The sequence below is a fragment of the Trichechus manatus genome, unplaced genomic scaffold (assembly GCF_000243295.1).
Source record: "Trichechus manatus latirostris isolate Lorelei unplaced genomic scaffold, TriManLat1.0 scaffold00054, whole genome shotgun sequence".
Taxonomy (NCBI): Eukaryota; Metazoa; Chordata; class Mammalia; order Sirenia; family Trichechidae; genus Trichechus; species Trichechus manatus.
Window position 1 is genome coordinate 7788558 of NW_004443990.1, and position 16997 is coordinate 7805554.

The 16997-nt window shown below is 37.3% G+C and overlaps 1 protein-coding gene across 1 annotated transcript in view; it reads left to right on the forward strand.

Moving 5' to 3' along the window:
- MMD (monocyte to macrophage differentiation associated) overlaps positions 1-15058 on the forward strand; it is a 32159-nt gene extending 17101 nt beyond the window's left edge. The window contains exons 5-7 of the mRNA XM_004377905.1: positions 1804-1905; positions 3762-3831; positions 13123-15058. Of these exons, the coding sequence (XP_004377962.1) occupies positions 1804-1905; positions 3762-3831; positions 13123-13323 (373 nt within the window). The 3' untranslated portion in view covers positions 13324-15058. The remainder of the gene's footprint in view (positions 1-1803; positions 1906-3761; positions 3832-13122) is intronic.
- Positions 15059-16997: the final 1939 nt, after the last annotated feature.

Genomic DNA, 16997 nt, shown 5'->3' on the forward strand with positions numbered 1-16997 from the left:
CCTTTTCCCCCCAGTTTGATTTACTTGGGTCAGATTGCAGATTTGAAGGGGAGAATATTGCTGCTGTTCAGAATGCTTATCTGGGCTTTGCATTGTTCAGGAAGTGCTGGGAACGTGTGGAGGTAGCATGCTGATTTTCAAAATGTGTATCATTTGCCCTCCATACGCCTTCTATACACCTCTGTTGCTGTTCAGAACACATGAACATCAAATTGTTCAAGTGGAGGTGCTGTAAATATATATGAGGAAAGCAAGCTCACTTTTAAAATTTATTCCATTTTTTAGTTCACTTCACAGAGCCACAGCTGCTATAAACCAAGTGCATTTCTCACTTCTTTAGCCATAGAGTAAAAGAATTAGCCAGATTATCTAGCTACAGGCAGTTCCTGGATTACGAACGGGCTCCGTCCCTAAGTGTGTCTTTAAGAATTTGTAGGTAAGCTGGAACAGGTGCATAGGGTTCTTATTTAGCCTTGCTTTAGTGCAAGTAATGGCTCGCAGCCTTTTCAATGATTTAAAAGCTGCAGGTGCAGCGAGTGAAGGTGGTTGTGATGAATTTGTTGTTGTGAGTAGGGGTTGTTCCAGTTGTTTCAAAGTGAGAGCAAATTTATTTAACATTGAAGGGCAAGTATGAGTTGTCCAGTAAGTCAGATTTTCCTAACCCGGGGACTTACAGTATTTAAAATACCCACTGTTCTCTTCAGTTTCCTTTATCCTGCCGCCCTTTTGGTGCTGATCAGATAGAATCTTTTGTTGCTTTGAAACCCATAATTAAAGAAACCTTAGCTTTCCCACCTTAAGACATGGTCCAGTTTTAAACACTCATAAGTTCACATTATGCCGTCAACTGTTGTAGTCATTTAAAAGCAAGCTGCTAGATTCCGGCTAACACAGCATCAGTCATTCAGAAGAAACCTAATTATCTGTTGGAGTAAAACTAGTACTGTCTCTCCCCAACATTTGCTGCTAAATTATAGGTCTGCTTCATATTGGAGCAAGAACACTTAAAGGCTGTTGTGAAGTATACCTCAATTTAAAATAAGTAAATAAAAAATTTTTTTAATGCAGGCGAGGAATTGAATATTAAAGTGGAGAAATTTGTTCATATGTAGTTTCAGATATGCAGGGAGTACCTTTTCCACTTGGAAGTGTTAATTTTATAGCCAATCAGAACAACCTTTTCCTTCACCCCCATGTTTATTCATAATACATAACTAGTACAATTTGCAGCATTTTAAAATTTAGGCATCATAACAGCCCCCGGTTAAATTCTAACAGAATATCTTCCAGCATATATGTTTGGAATATTCCTCCTCATGTTCTCTCTTGGCAGAGAGATTGATAACGGAGACACTTGGCCTGTATATTAGGTATGTGCTGTGGGTACGTGATCCCAGTTCAGGATTTTGTTCAGGGTTCTCATTCAGCTTTGTAAACAGTCTGTTTCCAAATACATTGTCAGAAATTAGAAGGCAAGTGACCTTTACCACAGTCTGCCGAATAAGGAAGGTCAGGCGTCACAGGTATGCTGGGACCCACTTCTACACGTCTGCTTTTAGCTGGTTCTATTTTTAAACCACGTTGGAACTACTCTAAGTCTTAAAGGTCGACTGACAGTTTGTCTTTGAGTTATTAATTTTACCCTCATTGTCCAAATGCCTCCTTGTGTGTTGAGTGCCTTTTCCTCCGGACTGTAGGGTAGTACTCTCTCTCCCAGTTTTCAGTGACTGGAGGAAAACACAAGTTCTGCAAATTCCCTTCATTTATCACTTCTGTTCTTTGTTGTCATGTTTACATTTTTAGGTTAAACCTCCGTGAACTTGGACCCCTGGCGTCTCATATGCGTTGGTTTATCTGGCTCATGGCAGCTGGAGGAACCATTTATGTATTTCTCTACCATGAAAAGTAAGAGAAAATAATTTACACTTGATAGATTTCAAATGCACTGCCTAAATTTTATCTGTATTAGAGCACAATTTACTCTTTTACATAAACAGAATGTATATTGTTTTTAATAACTCTTCAGAGCCATTTGGTATTCATCATTGGTGGACAGTCGCTACGGAAGGAAATGAATGGCGTGTGTGATCTGATGCAGTTAAAGAGGCCATGTGCCCAGTCCTTTTGGAGTCAGCTGGACCTCATTTCACATCCTGAGGCACAGTAGCCTTATCTGCAAACTAGCCATAACCTCTTATGATTCACAGTTGTCACAAGAAAAAGATAACTGCTTTTCAAGGTTGCTATGAAGATTAAAGAAATTAGATATTAAGTGCCCAGCATAACACCTAGATAGGAATCTAGAAGGTGTTCCAAGTGAGAATTCCCTGAGAAAGGGGATGTTTGGAAGGGCATCTAAATTCTGAAGAGTCTAACTGTGGGCACAGTTTTTTAAGCAATTATTCATAGTTCATAGTTACAAATATTTAGCAATATATAAAGAAAAACTTGTTTAAATTCAGCATATTAGCTCTAGAGGAGACCCTCAAGGTCATCTATTCCAATTTCATGCTTAAAAAATAAAGACATCCAGAACATGCATCAAATCAGTGGACTCATTCCGGAATTAGGACCCAAGCGTCCTAGTTGCTATTCCATGGCTCTTTCCATTACCTCATACGCCTGAATTTGAGAAACTCACAAACATGAGATCCCTGCCTTTGAATATAGTTAATTAAGTTCTTTATCTGTTGTGGTTGGCCTAATGGCTCCCAGAATTGAACATAATTTGTGTTTATCACAAAGTATTAAATTATTTCCCTTTTTAGAAGAAAACGTTAGTTTCACTAATTTCTCTGTGACTTTGAAATTCACTTAAATGCCTTTTTGATCATAATTAGCAATTCTGAGTGGCATTATGCAGTATATATAAATGCAAGGGAACAGTTTCATATTTGGGTTCAAGTCCCTAATTTATATCCTTAGATAAAATAGGAAGTAAAGTAAGGCAACTATCTCTTCTCCAGTTTCAGGCCTTCGGATGTAAACTAAACACGTAAACCCATTCTTCCCCAGTTCCCTAATATGGTTACTACATGGTAGGCTTTGAGTATAAAACACCAAGAGTGAACTGTGTGAGTCACTCCTGGCCGTTCCATTTGGCAGACATTAGGGAGTGCTTAAAATGTTCTAGGTACTGTTCTAGACCTTGCAGATACAAACATAAATAAAATTTGGTCCCTGCCTTTGAGGAACTTATAATCTAGTTTGATTAGGCAGAAATGTAAACTGAATTTCAACATAATGTGTTTCTTAGAGTTATCAAACATTCTGTAGTGTAATGCGATGAGCCTTATGAATTGGAGTTTGTGCAGATACAAAATAGAACAAAAATACATGCCCTTCATTCCTTAGGGGTGTTATTGCTTTGCAGCTGATAGACTAGGCATCAAGTTGCATCCCAGTCCATCTTCATCCTTTGAGTTTCTAATATCTCTGGATTGGAATGATAATGTAGGCAAACACCATAGGCTTGGAAGGGGAGAAATGCAAGGCAAACTGGATTCAGTGGTAACTACTTTGGGCAGAAAACGTTTTCTAGGTAGTCTACCCAGTTGGATATTTTTTCAATTCTTAAAAGAAATGCCAGTTCATTGTTAGCAGAATTATGATATTTTAGTTGGAAGCCTAAGGGTCTCCGGCTAGAAAAATGTATTTTGTTTGAATAGTTAAGAGCTTTTTTTTTTTCCAAAAGGAAAAAATGGTATGGAAATGGTCTCCATGTTACAGAAAATATAAATACTGCATTTCTGTTCCTGCAGGTATAAGGTGGTTGAGCTCTTTTTCTATCTCACAATGGGATTTTCTCCAGCATTGGTGGTGACATCAATGGTAAGAAGTGGCTTTATTATTTTAGTTTTTTCACCTGTTTCCTTTATAATTTAACAGGGTTCGTAATGTGACCATATACGTTATATATAGCTTTTCTTGGTAAAGCATTTTCATCAACAAAAGACTCAAAAGAAAAATCTACAAATAACAAAGTGCCAGCCACTTTTACTAGGTACCATCTACAGTTTGGAAAATCTATAAATTTAGACATGTTTCTTTCCTTATGGTAATCCACTCTATTTATCTGATTCTTTTTGATGATCCTTTCTGTTTATCCCACCCTCAACTCCACCCTTTTCCTCCCAAAGAGGTTTCTGATTATAATAAGGCCAGTACTTCTGATTGAATAACTTACTGTCTTCACCGTCTTTCAGTGGAAGAGGGTAAAATTTGAGGTTTCTTACAATGAAGAAAATATGAATTGCAGAAGTCTAAAATCTCAAGGATAATGGGAAAGATCTTAAAAGGTCATTTGGTCCAGTCTTCTCTCTGATACTTCTGAAATCTCCTCGCTCTTACTTTTCCTGTCATTTGCTTTTATGTCATGTTGTTTATTTTTCCCAGGAAAGTGCTTTTTTCACACTGCTTGAAAATTTATTTTGGGGACTTTGATGGATAGAAGTGTAACATTACCCCCAGTAGGCTATTGCATGTATATATTCTGAACTCCCTTTCGACTTGAATGATACTTGAGAAATCTGTGTGTATCTGTCAATTAGAAATAGCAACATATCACTACACCCTCAGGATTTCATCCAATTGGTTACTTGTGCTTTTAGCTAATATAGTACAGTGTTGAATGCTCTGCATTTTTTGGTACTAGTTACTATTGGCATAGTGGTTAAGAGCTACAGCTACTAACCAAAAGGTCGGCAGTTCAAATCCACCAGCCGCTCCTTGGAAACCTCATGGGGCAGTTCGACTCCGTCCTATACGGTCCTATATGAGTCAGAATCGACTCGACGGCAACGGGTTTGGGGTTTTTGGACTATAAAAGGAGCCCTGGTGGCACAACAGTTAAGCACTTGTCTGCTAACCAAAAATGTTTGAGGATCGAACCCACTCAGCAGCTCCACGGAAGAAAGACCTCGCCATCTGCTCCCATAAAGATTACTGACGAGAAAACCCTATGGGGCCGTTCTACTCTGTCACATGAGGCCACTATGAGTTGAAAATTGACTCGACGGCACCCAACAATAACAGCTATATTAAGGAGGTCACAATGTATTTAGTCTGAACTCTCTTCCCAGCCTGGTCAAAAGAACGGTACTTGTAATTTCATTCCTGAGCCCCTAGGCATGTTATGAGAATGAAACTCCAGTATAGTTCCTGCCCTTTCCATGAAAAGACTTGTAAAAGGTGTGAGAATCTAATAGTATATTTTTCTTTGAAATATAAGGTTTATGATGGCTCTAATAGTTACCTAGCGTGAAAAATACATACAGTTTAGTTGGTGAAGGCAACGGGAAACAGTAAGAGGGGGAGGCAACAGGTAATGAGAAAATCTGCTGTGAAGGACATAGAGTTAGAGGGTGACTCAGGATACTCAAAGGTTTATGTAGATGGGTTATGAATCATTATAGTAGAAATCCAAGTACATTCCCTCTGGGGATCATAAAAACAGGTTTATCCAGAATTTTTACTAATCTAATTTTTTAATTGGCATTTTCACAAATGGTGCAGTAATAGGTGGCTGATGTTTATGTAATCAAGCAAGGACATCCCCACACTTTCCTTCATAGACTTTGGATCAAGCAGGAAAATACAGTTCATCTTAAATGAGAAACTATAATACAGTTTGATAATGCCTTTGATTGGGGGAAGTGCAGGTTGTGATGGGAGCACATGATAGAAGTAGGTACCAGAGGAAATGATGATATTTAAGCTAATTCTAAAGGACAAGTGGGAGCCAGGAGATGGTAGGGGTGAGGCATGTGTTAGAAGTAGAGAATACAGTAGGGCAAAAGCACTAGCATCTTTGAAGAACTGAAAACAGCTCACTGTCTAGAACATAGAGTCTGTATACCTGTGTGAGTGTGCACATACGTGTGGTGGGGGTAGTTGTGCAGATAGCACCAATCTCATGTGATAGAGCTGGGGAGTTAGTAAACATAAAAGACTGTTTCTCGTTTCTTAATTTCTTCAGAAGATAAGGTGGGGTTTATAACATATGTAGAAGGAAAGTATATCACAACAGAGAACGGGGAAATGGAAAATATATAACAACAAAGGTGAGGAAATAGAAGTATATTGTTGTGGAGGTCTTATCTTACGTGTATGGGTATAATAATAAAGATGTATTGTGATGAGGGTGTAGTTTGTAACTCCTAGAGCAACCATTAAAAAAAAAAAAAGTTAACAGCTAAATAGCCAATGGAAAAGATAAAATATTGGAGATACTCAGCTAATTTAATTTAAAAGAAGGCAGGAAAAGAGGATAAAGGAAACAAGACTTGATGAGACCAAATAAAAAACAAATAGCAAGATGGGAAACTTAAAAGCAATCATATCAATGATTATGTTAAATAAAAATGGCCTGAACACTCACAATTAAAAGGCAGAGATACTCAGACTGGATAAAAAAGGAAGACTCAGCTCTATGTTGTTTGTATGAGACACACTTTAAATATAAAGACTCAGGTAAGTTAAAAGTAAGAGGATGGAAGAGATATGCCGTGAAAATACTAATCATTAAGAAAGTTGAAATGGCTATATTAATGTCAGATAAAGTAAACAATCAATACCAGGAATTAAGATGGACATTTCATAATGGTAAAAGGGTTATTTCTTCAAGAAGATATAACAGTCCTAAATGTTTGTGCACCTAATAACAGACCTTCAAAATACATGGAACAAAATCTAACCAAAGTAAAGGGGAAACAAATCCACAGTCATGATTGGGGATTTTAACACTTCTCTCTCAGTAACTGAACAAGTAATTAAACATGTAGACAAAAAAGCAGTAGGAATAGCAGATTGAACAACATTATCAATAATTTAACCTAATTGACATTTCAGAACACTATACCCAACCACTGCAGTATACTAATTCTTTTGAAGTATGGAATGTTCATTAAGGTAGATCATAGGCAGGGCCATAAAATAATCCTCAATAAATGTAAAAGAATTGAAATCATACAACAAAGAAGATGTGGAATATTTCTAAATATTTGAAAATTAAACAAAACATTTCTAAATAACCTCATGGATCAAAGGACAGATCAGAAGAAAACTAGAAAATAATTTGAACTGAATGATAATGAAAACACAGCCTAACAAAATTTGTGGAATGCCGCTAAAGCAGTGCTTGTATTAGAAAAGAAGAAAGTTTTAAAATCAGTGATCTAAGCTTCCACCTTAAGCTAGTAGAGAAGAGTAAATTAATCCCAAAATAGCTGGAAGTAAAGAAATAAAGAATGGAAATCTAAAATTAAGAAAGAAATGGATAAACAATAGAGAAAATTAACAAAACCGAAAGTTAGTTCTTTAAAAGGTCAATACAGTTGGTAAAACTTAAGTCGACTGATTAAAAAATAGAGAAAACATAAAATATCAATATAATCAATAAAAAAGGGAATATCAATATAGATGCTATAGATATTATAAAAGGACTATTATTAATAAAAGAATATTATAAATAACTTTATGCCATATATACAGCAACTTAGATAAAATGGACAGATTCTTAAAAGACAGTCTACCACAACAGACTCAAAAAGAAACAAGAAATCTGGATAGCCCTTTATCTATTAAAGAAATTGAATTCATAAATAAAAATCTTCCTACAAAGAAAATCTCACATCCAGGTAGGTTCACTGAATCATTCTATCTTGTTTAAGGTAGAAGTAATGTCAGCTCTACACAAACTCTTGCAGAAAGTAGAGATGGAAGGAACAATTCCCAGTTCATTTTATGAGGCCAGCATTACCCTGATAACAAAATCAGACCAAGGTATTACAAGACAAGGAAACTACAAATCAACATGCTTAATAAAATTGACAGAAAAGTCTTCAACAACATATTTTCAAATATAATTAACCAATATTTGAAAAGAATAATACATCATACCCAAGTCAGATTTATTTCAGCAATGCGAGGATGGTTCAGTAATTAGTCATTAAAGCTTATTACATTGAGAGAAACAAGGAGAAAAACATATGGTTGTCTCAAGAGATGCAGAAAAAACTTTTGAAAAAAATGGACTACTTATTCATGATTAAAAAAAAATCAGCAAACTTGAAATAGAAGGAAAATATCATAAATTCATTAAAGGGCATCTATGAAAAACCTACCTGCTAATATCATATTTAATGGTGGAGAAAATGCTTTTCCTCTAAGACTGGCAACAAGGCAACAGTGTCTGCCCTTGTCACTTTTGTTCAACGTTGAACTGAAGTTCTAGCAGTGCAATAAGACGAGAAAAGGAAATGAAAGGCATACAGATTGGAAAAGAATAGATAACTCTGTCTTTATTCACAGATGACATAGGGCACATATGTAGAAAATCTTAACCTACAAAAAGTTACTAAAAGTAAGAAAAAAAATTAGAAAGGTAGTGGGCCACAAGGTCAAAATACAATAATCAACTATATTTACATATACTTGAAACTAGCAACTGGAAAATTACATTAAAAAATACTGTTTACAATAACATAAACAAAAATTTAGGGATAAATTTAATGAAGAATGTGTACACTGAAAACTACAAAACCCTGCTGAGAAATTAAAGAAGACCTAAATAATTGAGCAATAGACTATGTTCATGAATTGTAATATTTGATGTCATTAAGATGTTGATTCTCCCCAGGCTGACCCATAAATTTACCACAATCGCAATCAAAATCCCAGCAGACCTTTTTTTTGGAAATTGACAAACTGATTCTAAAATTGATTTGGAAATGGCAAAGGACCTAGAATAGCCAAAAACTGTTTCAAAAAAGGACAGCCTTGAAGGACTTAATGCTACCTGATTTCAAGACTTACTGTAAAGGTATAGTAATCCAGCCAGTATAGTATTAAAGATAGACAGATCAATGGGACAGAATGAAGAGTGTAAAAATAGACTTCCACTTATATGGTGAATTGATTTTCAACAAAGACACTAAAGAAATTAAGTGGTGAATGGGAAGTCTTTTCAACAAATGGTGTAGAACAATAGGATATCCATGTGAAAAACCGTGGACCTCAACCTCATTCCTTACATAAAAATTAATTTGAGATGAATTGTAGACCTAAATATAAACCATGCCAAAACTGTAAAGTTATTAGAAGAAAACATAGGCGCATTCATCACAATTTTAACATATGCAGTTTTCTTAGGCCACAGAAAGCACCAACCATAAAAGAAAAAAATGGTAATTTGGACTTCTTCAAAATTAAAAACTTGTTCATTAGAAGACACTATTAAGAAAATGAGTAGACAAGCCACAGGCTGAGAGAAAATGCTTGCTCTCTAGGTACTTGACAAAGGATGTAAGAATATATTAAGAAAAAAAAAATTCCAACTCAATAATAAAAAGACAATCCCGTTAAAATGGGTAGAAGATTTGAACAGAACATCACAAAGAAAGATATACAAGTGTCCAGTAAGCCCTGGAAAAAGTGCTCCACATCGTTAGTCATCAGGGAAATTAGGGAAATAAAAATTAAAATCACAAGGAGCTACCACTATGTAGCCTGTAGAATGGCTAAAATTATAAAAAGATTGACAACACCAAATATTGTCAAGGATGTGAAATATCTGGAACCCTAATACATTGTTGGTAGGAGTGTAAAATGATATGTTGTTATGTGCCATCAAGTCGATTCTGACTCATAGTGACGCTATAGGACTGAGTAGAACTGCCCCACAGGGTTTCCTAGGCTGTAATCTTGATGGGAGCAGACTGCTGGATCTTTTCTCCTGAGGAGCTGCTGGTGGGTTCGAAACGTCAGCCTTTGTTAGCAGCTGAGGGCTTAACCAGTGTGCCACCAGGGCTCCTTGTAAAATGATATAACCACTTAAAAAAATAGTGTAGCAATTTCTTAAAAAATTAAGCTTACATTTACCCTGTGACCCAACAGTTTCATTCTTAGGTATTACCTGACAGAAATGAAGATAAAATTTATCTACAAAAAGACTTGTAAGAGAATGTAAATATTAACATTATCATAGCCACAAAATGGAAAGAATTGATGAAATTACATTGAGTAAATCAACAGAATACTAAGCAATAAAAAGGAATGAACAACAATATACACAAACGTGGATGAATCTGAAAAACATTATGTTGAACAAGTAAACAAAAGCCAGACACAAAAAATGTACATAGTATATAATTCCGTTTATGTGAAGTTCTAGAACAGTTAACCCTAAACTGTGGTGGTAGTAATCAGAACAGTGGTTGCCTTGGTGGCAGAGGTGTCCAAGACTGGGAAAGGAAACGTTTGGGGTATTGGGATAGTTGTGTATCTTGATAGGGATGTTGGTTACGTACATTTATCAAAACTTGTACCGTTCACTTAATGTCTGTATGTTATACTCTGTAAAATTAATCATCCAAAAAAAAGAAAACTTTTAGTTTTAGAATAGTTTCAGGTTTACAGAAGAGTTGCAGAGATAGTACAGAAGGTTCCCATATACCCACACCCAGTTTCCCCGATTGTTAGCATCTTAAATTAGTATGGTACATTTATTATAACTAATGGACCAATGTTACTACATCATTATTAATTAAAGTATATACTTTATTCAGTTTTCCTTAGTTTTCCCTTAATATTCTTCTTTTGTTCCAGGATTCTATCCAGGATACCACGTGACATTCAGTTGTCATGTCTCCTTAGGCTCCTCTTGGCCCTGAATTTCTCAGACTTTCCTTGTTGTTGATGACATTCAGAGTTTTGGGGATTACAGGAATTTTGTACAATGTCTGCTTGGGATTTGTCTGATGGTTTTCTCAAGTGTAGACTGGAGTTATGGATTTTTGGAAGGAAGACCACAGAAGAAGTGGTGCATCATCATATCAAGGGCACAGACTTTCAATGTGACTTATCACTGTTGATGTTGACTTTGATCACCTGGCTGAGGTAGTGTTTGTCAGGTTTCTTCACTGTAAAGTTACTCTTTTTTCCCCTTTTTCAAACTGTACTCTTTGGAAGAAAGTGACTATGTGCAGCCCACTCTTAAGGAATGAGGGGTTATGCTCCACCTCCTTGGGGTATAGCTACATAAATACTATGGTGTCCCTATATAAAATATTTTGAATTCTTGATGGGTGATTCGTCTCTTCTCCCCCATTTATTTATTTATTCCATCATTTATATCAATATGAACTCATGGATATTATTTTATATCCTGGGTTATAATTCAGTACTACTTTATTTATTTTGTTGCTCAGAATTGTTCCATCTTTGGCCATTGGGTGCTTTGTCAATTCTCAATTTAAAAAAAAAAAAGAAGTGGAAAGTCCAGGAGCCACCTTGTTCAAATTCTGATTCTGACACTTAAAAGCTGCATGGCCTTGGGCAAATTACTTGACCTCTGTCTGTAAAATGGGGATAATATAAGTACCTAACTTAGGGTTGTTGTGAAAATTAAATGAGTAAATAAATGCATAGAAGTACCTCAAACTTTGGCTGGTACATAGTAGCAATAATGATTATTAATAATGAAGAAGACACTTTTTTTTCAGTTTAGGATTAACTCTCTTCTAGTTCTTTGAAAGTTAGTAAGATACCAAGTTGATAACCTTGAAGCATCTTGAGGAACTACCTGTTAACTAGAATGTGTCAAAACCAACCTGTGTACCAGGTTTGGACCTTTGCTTATTGTTTTGACAGAAAGGAAAAGAGTGGTATTTTGGGGGGCAGTGACCAGTTAGGTGACTTTGTGCAGGTCACTTCACTTCTGTGATGGTGTCTCTTCATCTTTAAAATTAGGAGGTTGTATTAGGTGAGTAACTCTTACATTAGGGAATCATATGCCCCTTTGAGAGTTTGATGAAAGCCTTAACCCCTGGAAAAATGTCCTTTATGCATACACACAGAGAATAATTTTGTTTTTGCTTGTGTAATGGGTGCTATTTGCTCTATAACTTTTAGGAAGTAATAAATGCTTTTTTTTTTTTTTTTTTTTTTTACTGTTTTAGTCAAACCTGGCGAAAGTCCCAGCTTACCAAGGTTAATGAGAAATCTCATATCAGTTTGGGTTGTCTCTTCCTTTTTGCTGTCATTGAGTTTAGCCTAGGCGTATGTGGCCCATTCAAAGTAGGTGGCTGTATTAGAGTCTTCCTTTGCTCCTTCCTGGACTTGGCCCAGGGACCTGCTCCAGTGCTCACAGGGCTGCAGCCGTCAGTACCCAGGCCTCTGGGATACCCACACACCCATCCCCGTCCATTGCTCTGTCATGGCCTGGCTCAGGTCTCCACCCATCCTGCAGAACCTGCAACCTCTCTTATTCCTAGTCCTCAGTATCCACAAGTTTACAGGGGTCTGACTTGTTTCTTCATCAGCTTCCTAAGCACTGCCTAAGCTTTTACTTTTAAAGAGAGGAAATGAAAACTAAGGATTGTATTTTATTGAAACGAACTGCCACGTCTGGCCATGATTATTGTCATTGTTGTTAGTTGTCATCCAGTTGGCTCCAACTCATGGTGACTTTATGTATGACAGAATGAAATGTTGCTCTGTCCTGCACCACCCTCATGATCATTGGTTTGAGTCCATCGTTGTGACTATTTTGTCAGTCCATCTCATTGAGGGTTTTCCAAATTTTTGCTGACCCTCTGTTTTACCAAACATGATGTCCTTTTCTAGCAATTGGTCTTTCCTGATGTGGCCATGATTACTGTCTGCTTTAACATGCTATAGAAAACCCAGTGCCATCAAGTACAACTGCCCCATAGGGTTTCCAAAGCTGTAATCTTTTCAGGAGCAGATTGCCACATTCTCCTGTGGAGCAGCTGGTGGGTTCGAACTACCGACCTTTCAGTTAGCAGCCAAGTGCTTAACTACTGCACCACCAGGGCTCCTTCCAAATATGCTGTAGGTGAGCAGATTGTGCTGCTTTGTAGTATGAGACCTGTAATGTGACTGTGCTTGGTCAAGTCAAGACTGTCAGTACAAAGCACAATCCAGGTGTATGTGTGAGGGACTTCTTTTATGTTTCATTCATATATACAGATCAGAATTCTGTTCGTGCAGAGCTTCTTTATTGTCTTGAAAATCAGGAGGTTTAGGAAGAATTACAGTTACCTCTCTAACTTTGCCCATCGTAGTAACTTCCACACCTTTTTATTTTCCCTCTGTTGACAGAATAACACCGACGGACTTCACGAACTTGCCTGTGGGGGCTTAATTTATTGTTTGGGAGTTGTGTTCTTCAAGAGCGACGGCATCATTCCATTTGCCCATGCCATCTGGCACCTGTTTGTGGCCACGGCAGCTGCAGTGCATTACTACGCCATTTGGAAATACCTTTACCGAAGTCCTACAGACTTTATGCGACATTTATGATGAATCTGTACTATGTTTCCAAACCAGTATTATTTCAATTATGGCATTTGGGAGTGGGGTAAGAGCTGAAATTGCTCAGGAAAGAAGAAAAGGAAAAAAAAAAAAGACAACTGCACTGACTTTCTTTATATCCTTTGAATGTAATTACTGTGAAAGTCTGAAAGCTGTGTTCTGGCTTTCCCCTCTCACAGCAAATAAATAAGATAGTGAATTAATTATTCATTCCATCCCACTATCATGAAGGACTCTGGATAGGCTTGGCCAACTGATGTTTACAAACCAGAATTTTGTATTTTCATTTTACAGATTTTACTACATGATTTTTCTAAATTACTAGTTCAGGTTGTAAAAGTCAGTGTAATAACAGCTTCCTTTTTACGAAAAAAAAAAAAAAATTGTTTCTATCACTCCCATTAGCTGTGTAACGAATCATGGACAGAACTTACACTACTTTGTACCATGTTTCATCTTGGCATAACATGGTTATTTTTTAAATAGAAACCTTAGTTTTTTGTAAATTTTTAAAAAGAGATTTTACTGAAGTACATCTCTGCGGTTCTTCATTCGTGTCGTGAGTTCTCACAGCAAGCAGTCAACGTTCCGCAAAGGAACAAACATGATACCTCTTCTGACAGTTTTGTTAAGTGTGGAGAAATTGCCAATTTTTAAAAACTGCAGTTTTCCAAACTTTTCTGCCAACCTCTAACTTTGAATTCAGTGCTGCTTTGGGCCATATACTTGACCTAGTGTGGTTTACCAATGATGGAAAGTATTTTGATATCGTTAACTTTTTCAAAAGATCCAATTTTTTCCTCTCTCTCTGCCTTTGCCATGTTTTCTTCAGGGTCTCTTTCAATAGTGGATCGCTATTCACGTCTGTATGATGATAGCATTGTTGGGTTGGCCATCTTCCGAAAACTCCTGAGGAACATTATGAATTACAGTGAATAATTGTGTTGCCTGTTTGGTGCCCAATGGTTCTGTCCCTGTCACTTAGCTTTACATTATTAGTTTGATATTCATTTTAAAATGTGGAATTAGATGCATAAATTCACCTTCTACCTTTCCTCAGCATCTCCCAATATACCTTTTTTTTTTTTTTTAATACAGAAGTATTTAAAGCATCGTTTGACAGAAACGCATGCATCTGTAGTCCATGGGTTGTATCCTGGCTCAGTGGAGTGGTATTTAACGTGTTATTTTTGGTTTTCTGTGTGTCTTATATTAAGATTACCATATTAGTTGCTTTGTTGATTAATCTCTCCTATTGGTGTTTTAATAAGTGAAACAACCTTGCCTTTAGAACAGATGCCAGATATTATCTGTTGTCTCAGAATGGGCTTGATCAAATGGTTAAGTCGAATCACACACTTAGCCTTGCTAGTTCAATTTTTGTACTGATGTAGCTTTAAAAGAGGGTTTATTTTGTGTGTGTATGTTTAGAATGCTCTGATTTTGAATTATATGGGCATGAAGAACAGAAGAACTGACATTTGCTGGTGAATTCTCAAATAGGCAAGGTACCCAGCGATTGCATCAACCAGACCACCTCTGTATGCATGCCTCTGAACATTTGGATGCCTCTTGTTTTACTGTGTATATTTTATTTCTAATATATTTACATTCTGTGAATTCATTTAAAGTGTGCTCAAAAGTAACACTGTCAAAACCACTAAAATGTATGTAAAAAATTGTGCTGTAGAATAGAATAAAATTGTTATTTAGACTTGTTCCACTGTCTGTAAATTAGATGACTGATAAAACAATAATACAGTTTTTTTATATTTGTTATTGTTGTTGTCGAAAATATACACAACAGAGCATACACCCATTCAACCGTTTCTACATGTACAATTCAATGACACTGATTACAGTCTTTGAGTTGTGCAACCATTCTCACCCTGCTTTTCCCAGTTCCTCCCCCATTAGCATAAACTCACTGCCCCCTAAATAGGAAAAATACAGTTTTCCCATCTAATCTTTTGAGTTGCTGTTGTCAATTTGATCCATATAGATAGTTCTTAAACGAGCACAATGCTTAAGGCAGAGACATTCTTTACTAGTTAAGCTAAACTATTGTTTGGTTTTAAGATTTCAGGGGATATTGCATTTTTGAGAGCTTGAGCTCATCTAGCATTTGTAATTCATATACTAGTTCTTCACCTCCTGCTCTTCCTCTTTCTGCTCCTCCCCACCTCCTCTTCCCTCCCCTTCTCCTCCTCCTGAAAAACAAATATGCCCTGTTGTTTAGAACTTTCTATTCCTAGTCTCTTTCTAATAATTGAAATGCTAGAGCCAACTCGAACATTAATCAACACACATTTTCAGTTTAAAATAGCTAATTGGGGCCTAAAGAGTGTAAATTCTGTAGATATGTTATCACCAAGAGAAGCCTTTTGATTTAGCTTATATGATGTACTACAGGACCAAGGTTACAGCTTTAATATTTTCAAGCAGTTGGTGGCTTAGTATCCTCTGGACATATACCATATCTTAACCCTGATGATTCTGTGAATATTAGATGCTATTCTCCCTCTTCTACAGTGCAGGAAACGGAGGGTCAGAGAGGTTAACTGACTCATTCTCAGGGAGCTGGGGCAGGAACCCAGTTCTGTCCAGTTCTGAAGCCTGCCCATCTCCATACTGCTGCTTTTCCAGAGTCGTCAAAAGCAAACAGCTAAAAAGTTGAACTGTAAATCTATCACGCACGGGCATGGCAAAGAAAACACTCTTCAAAGAGTATAGAGCCACAGTAAACCCTCAGGCAACACTCCGTATCTAGTTTTGAGGATTGTCTTGAAGTGTTGTTCCCAAGAATTCTGTTCTCTAGCCCACCAGGGTGCTTACCTATTTCTAGAGCACTCACGCACTACTGTGCTGTCACCTGCTGATCAGTATCTCCAGCCAGAGCTATTTTCTTTTTAGTATGTGTTTGTTGCACAGATGCCCCCAGGCACTTCTACTCAGCCTGTTCCAAACAGTTCATTATCTTTCCTCATCCTCCCACCAAGCCCATTTCTCCTGAGTTTCCTATTTTAGTTAATGACATGGCTGTGGCCACCCTCAATTTCTTTTCTCTCACCCTCCACATCCCACCAGTCAACCAGGCTGTCATCTCCACCTCAGTCACAACTCCTTGATCTGTTCACTCACTTCTGTTCTTATTGCAGGGTCCTAGGTAAAGCCCTGGTGAGTAGCCCTCAGACTGCTGCAGCCACCTCCTCATGTATATCCCTGCTGCTGGTTCCTCCCCTCTAAGGTGCTTATCCTCCACACTGCTACCAGTGTTATGCTCCTAAAATTAAAATCCGAGCATGTCTTTTTCCTGCTTCGAAACTTCCATTGGCTATTAACCTAAAAGACTAAGGCCAGGTGCCTTAGCATTGATTCTTCACCTGCTGACCCCTCCTGATCCTCCCTCTTTCCACCTGAATGAACCCCAAGAAACACCAGCCACACTGAATTTAACAGCCTTCCCCCACCATGCCATGCCCTCACTTAGCTCGGCTTTTGTGCCTGCTGTTCTCGGCTTGGAATACCCTTACCCCCAACCTTTCTTCTACCTGGCAAAATGTTTGCTTATTCCAAACCTCCTTCAATGCCACCTCCACTGTGCTGTTGACCTCGGCCCCCTTGACTGTTGTTAATGCTCTCTGCTTTTGGTTCTTCAACAC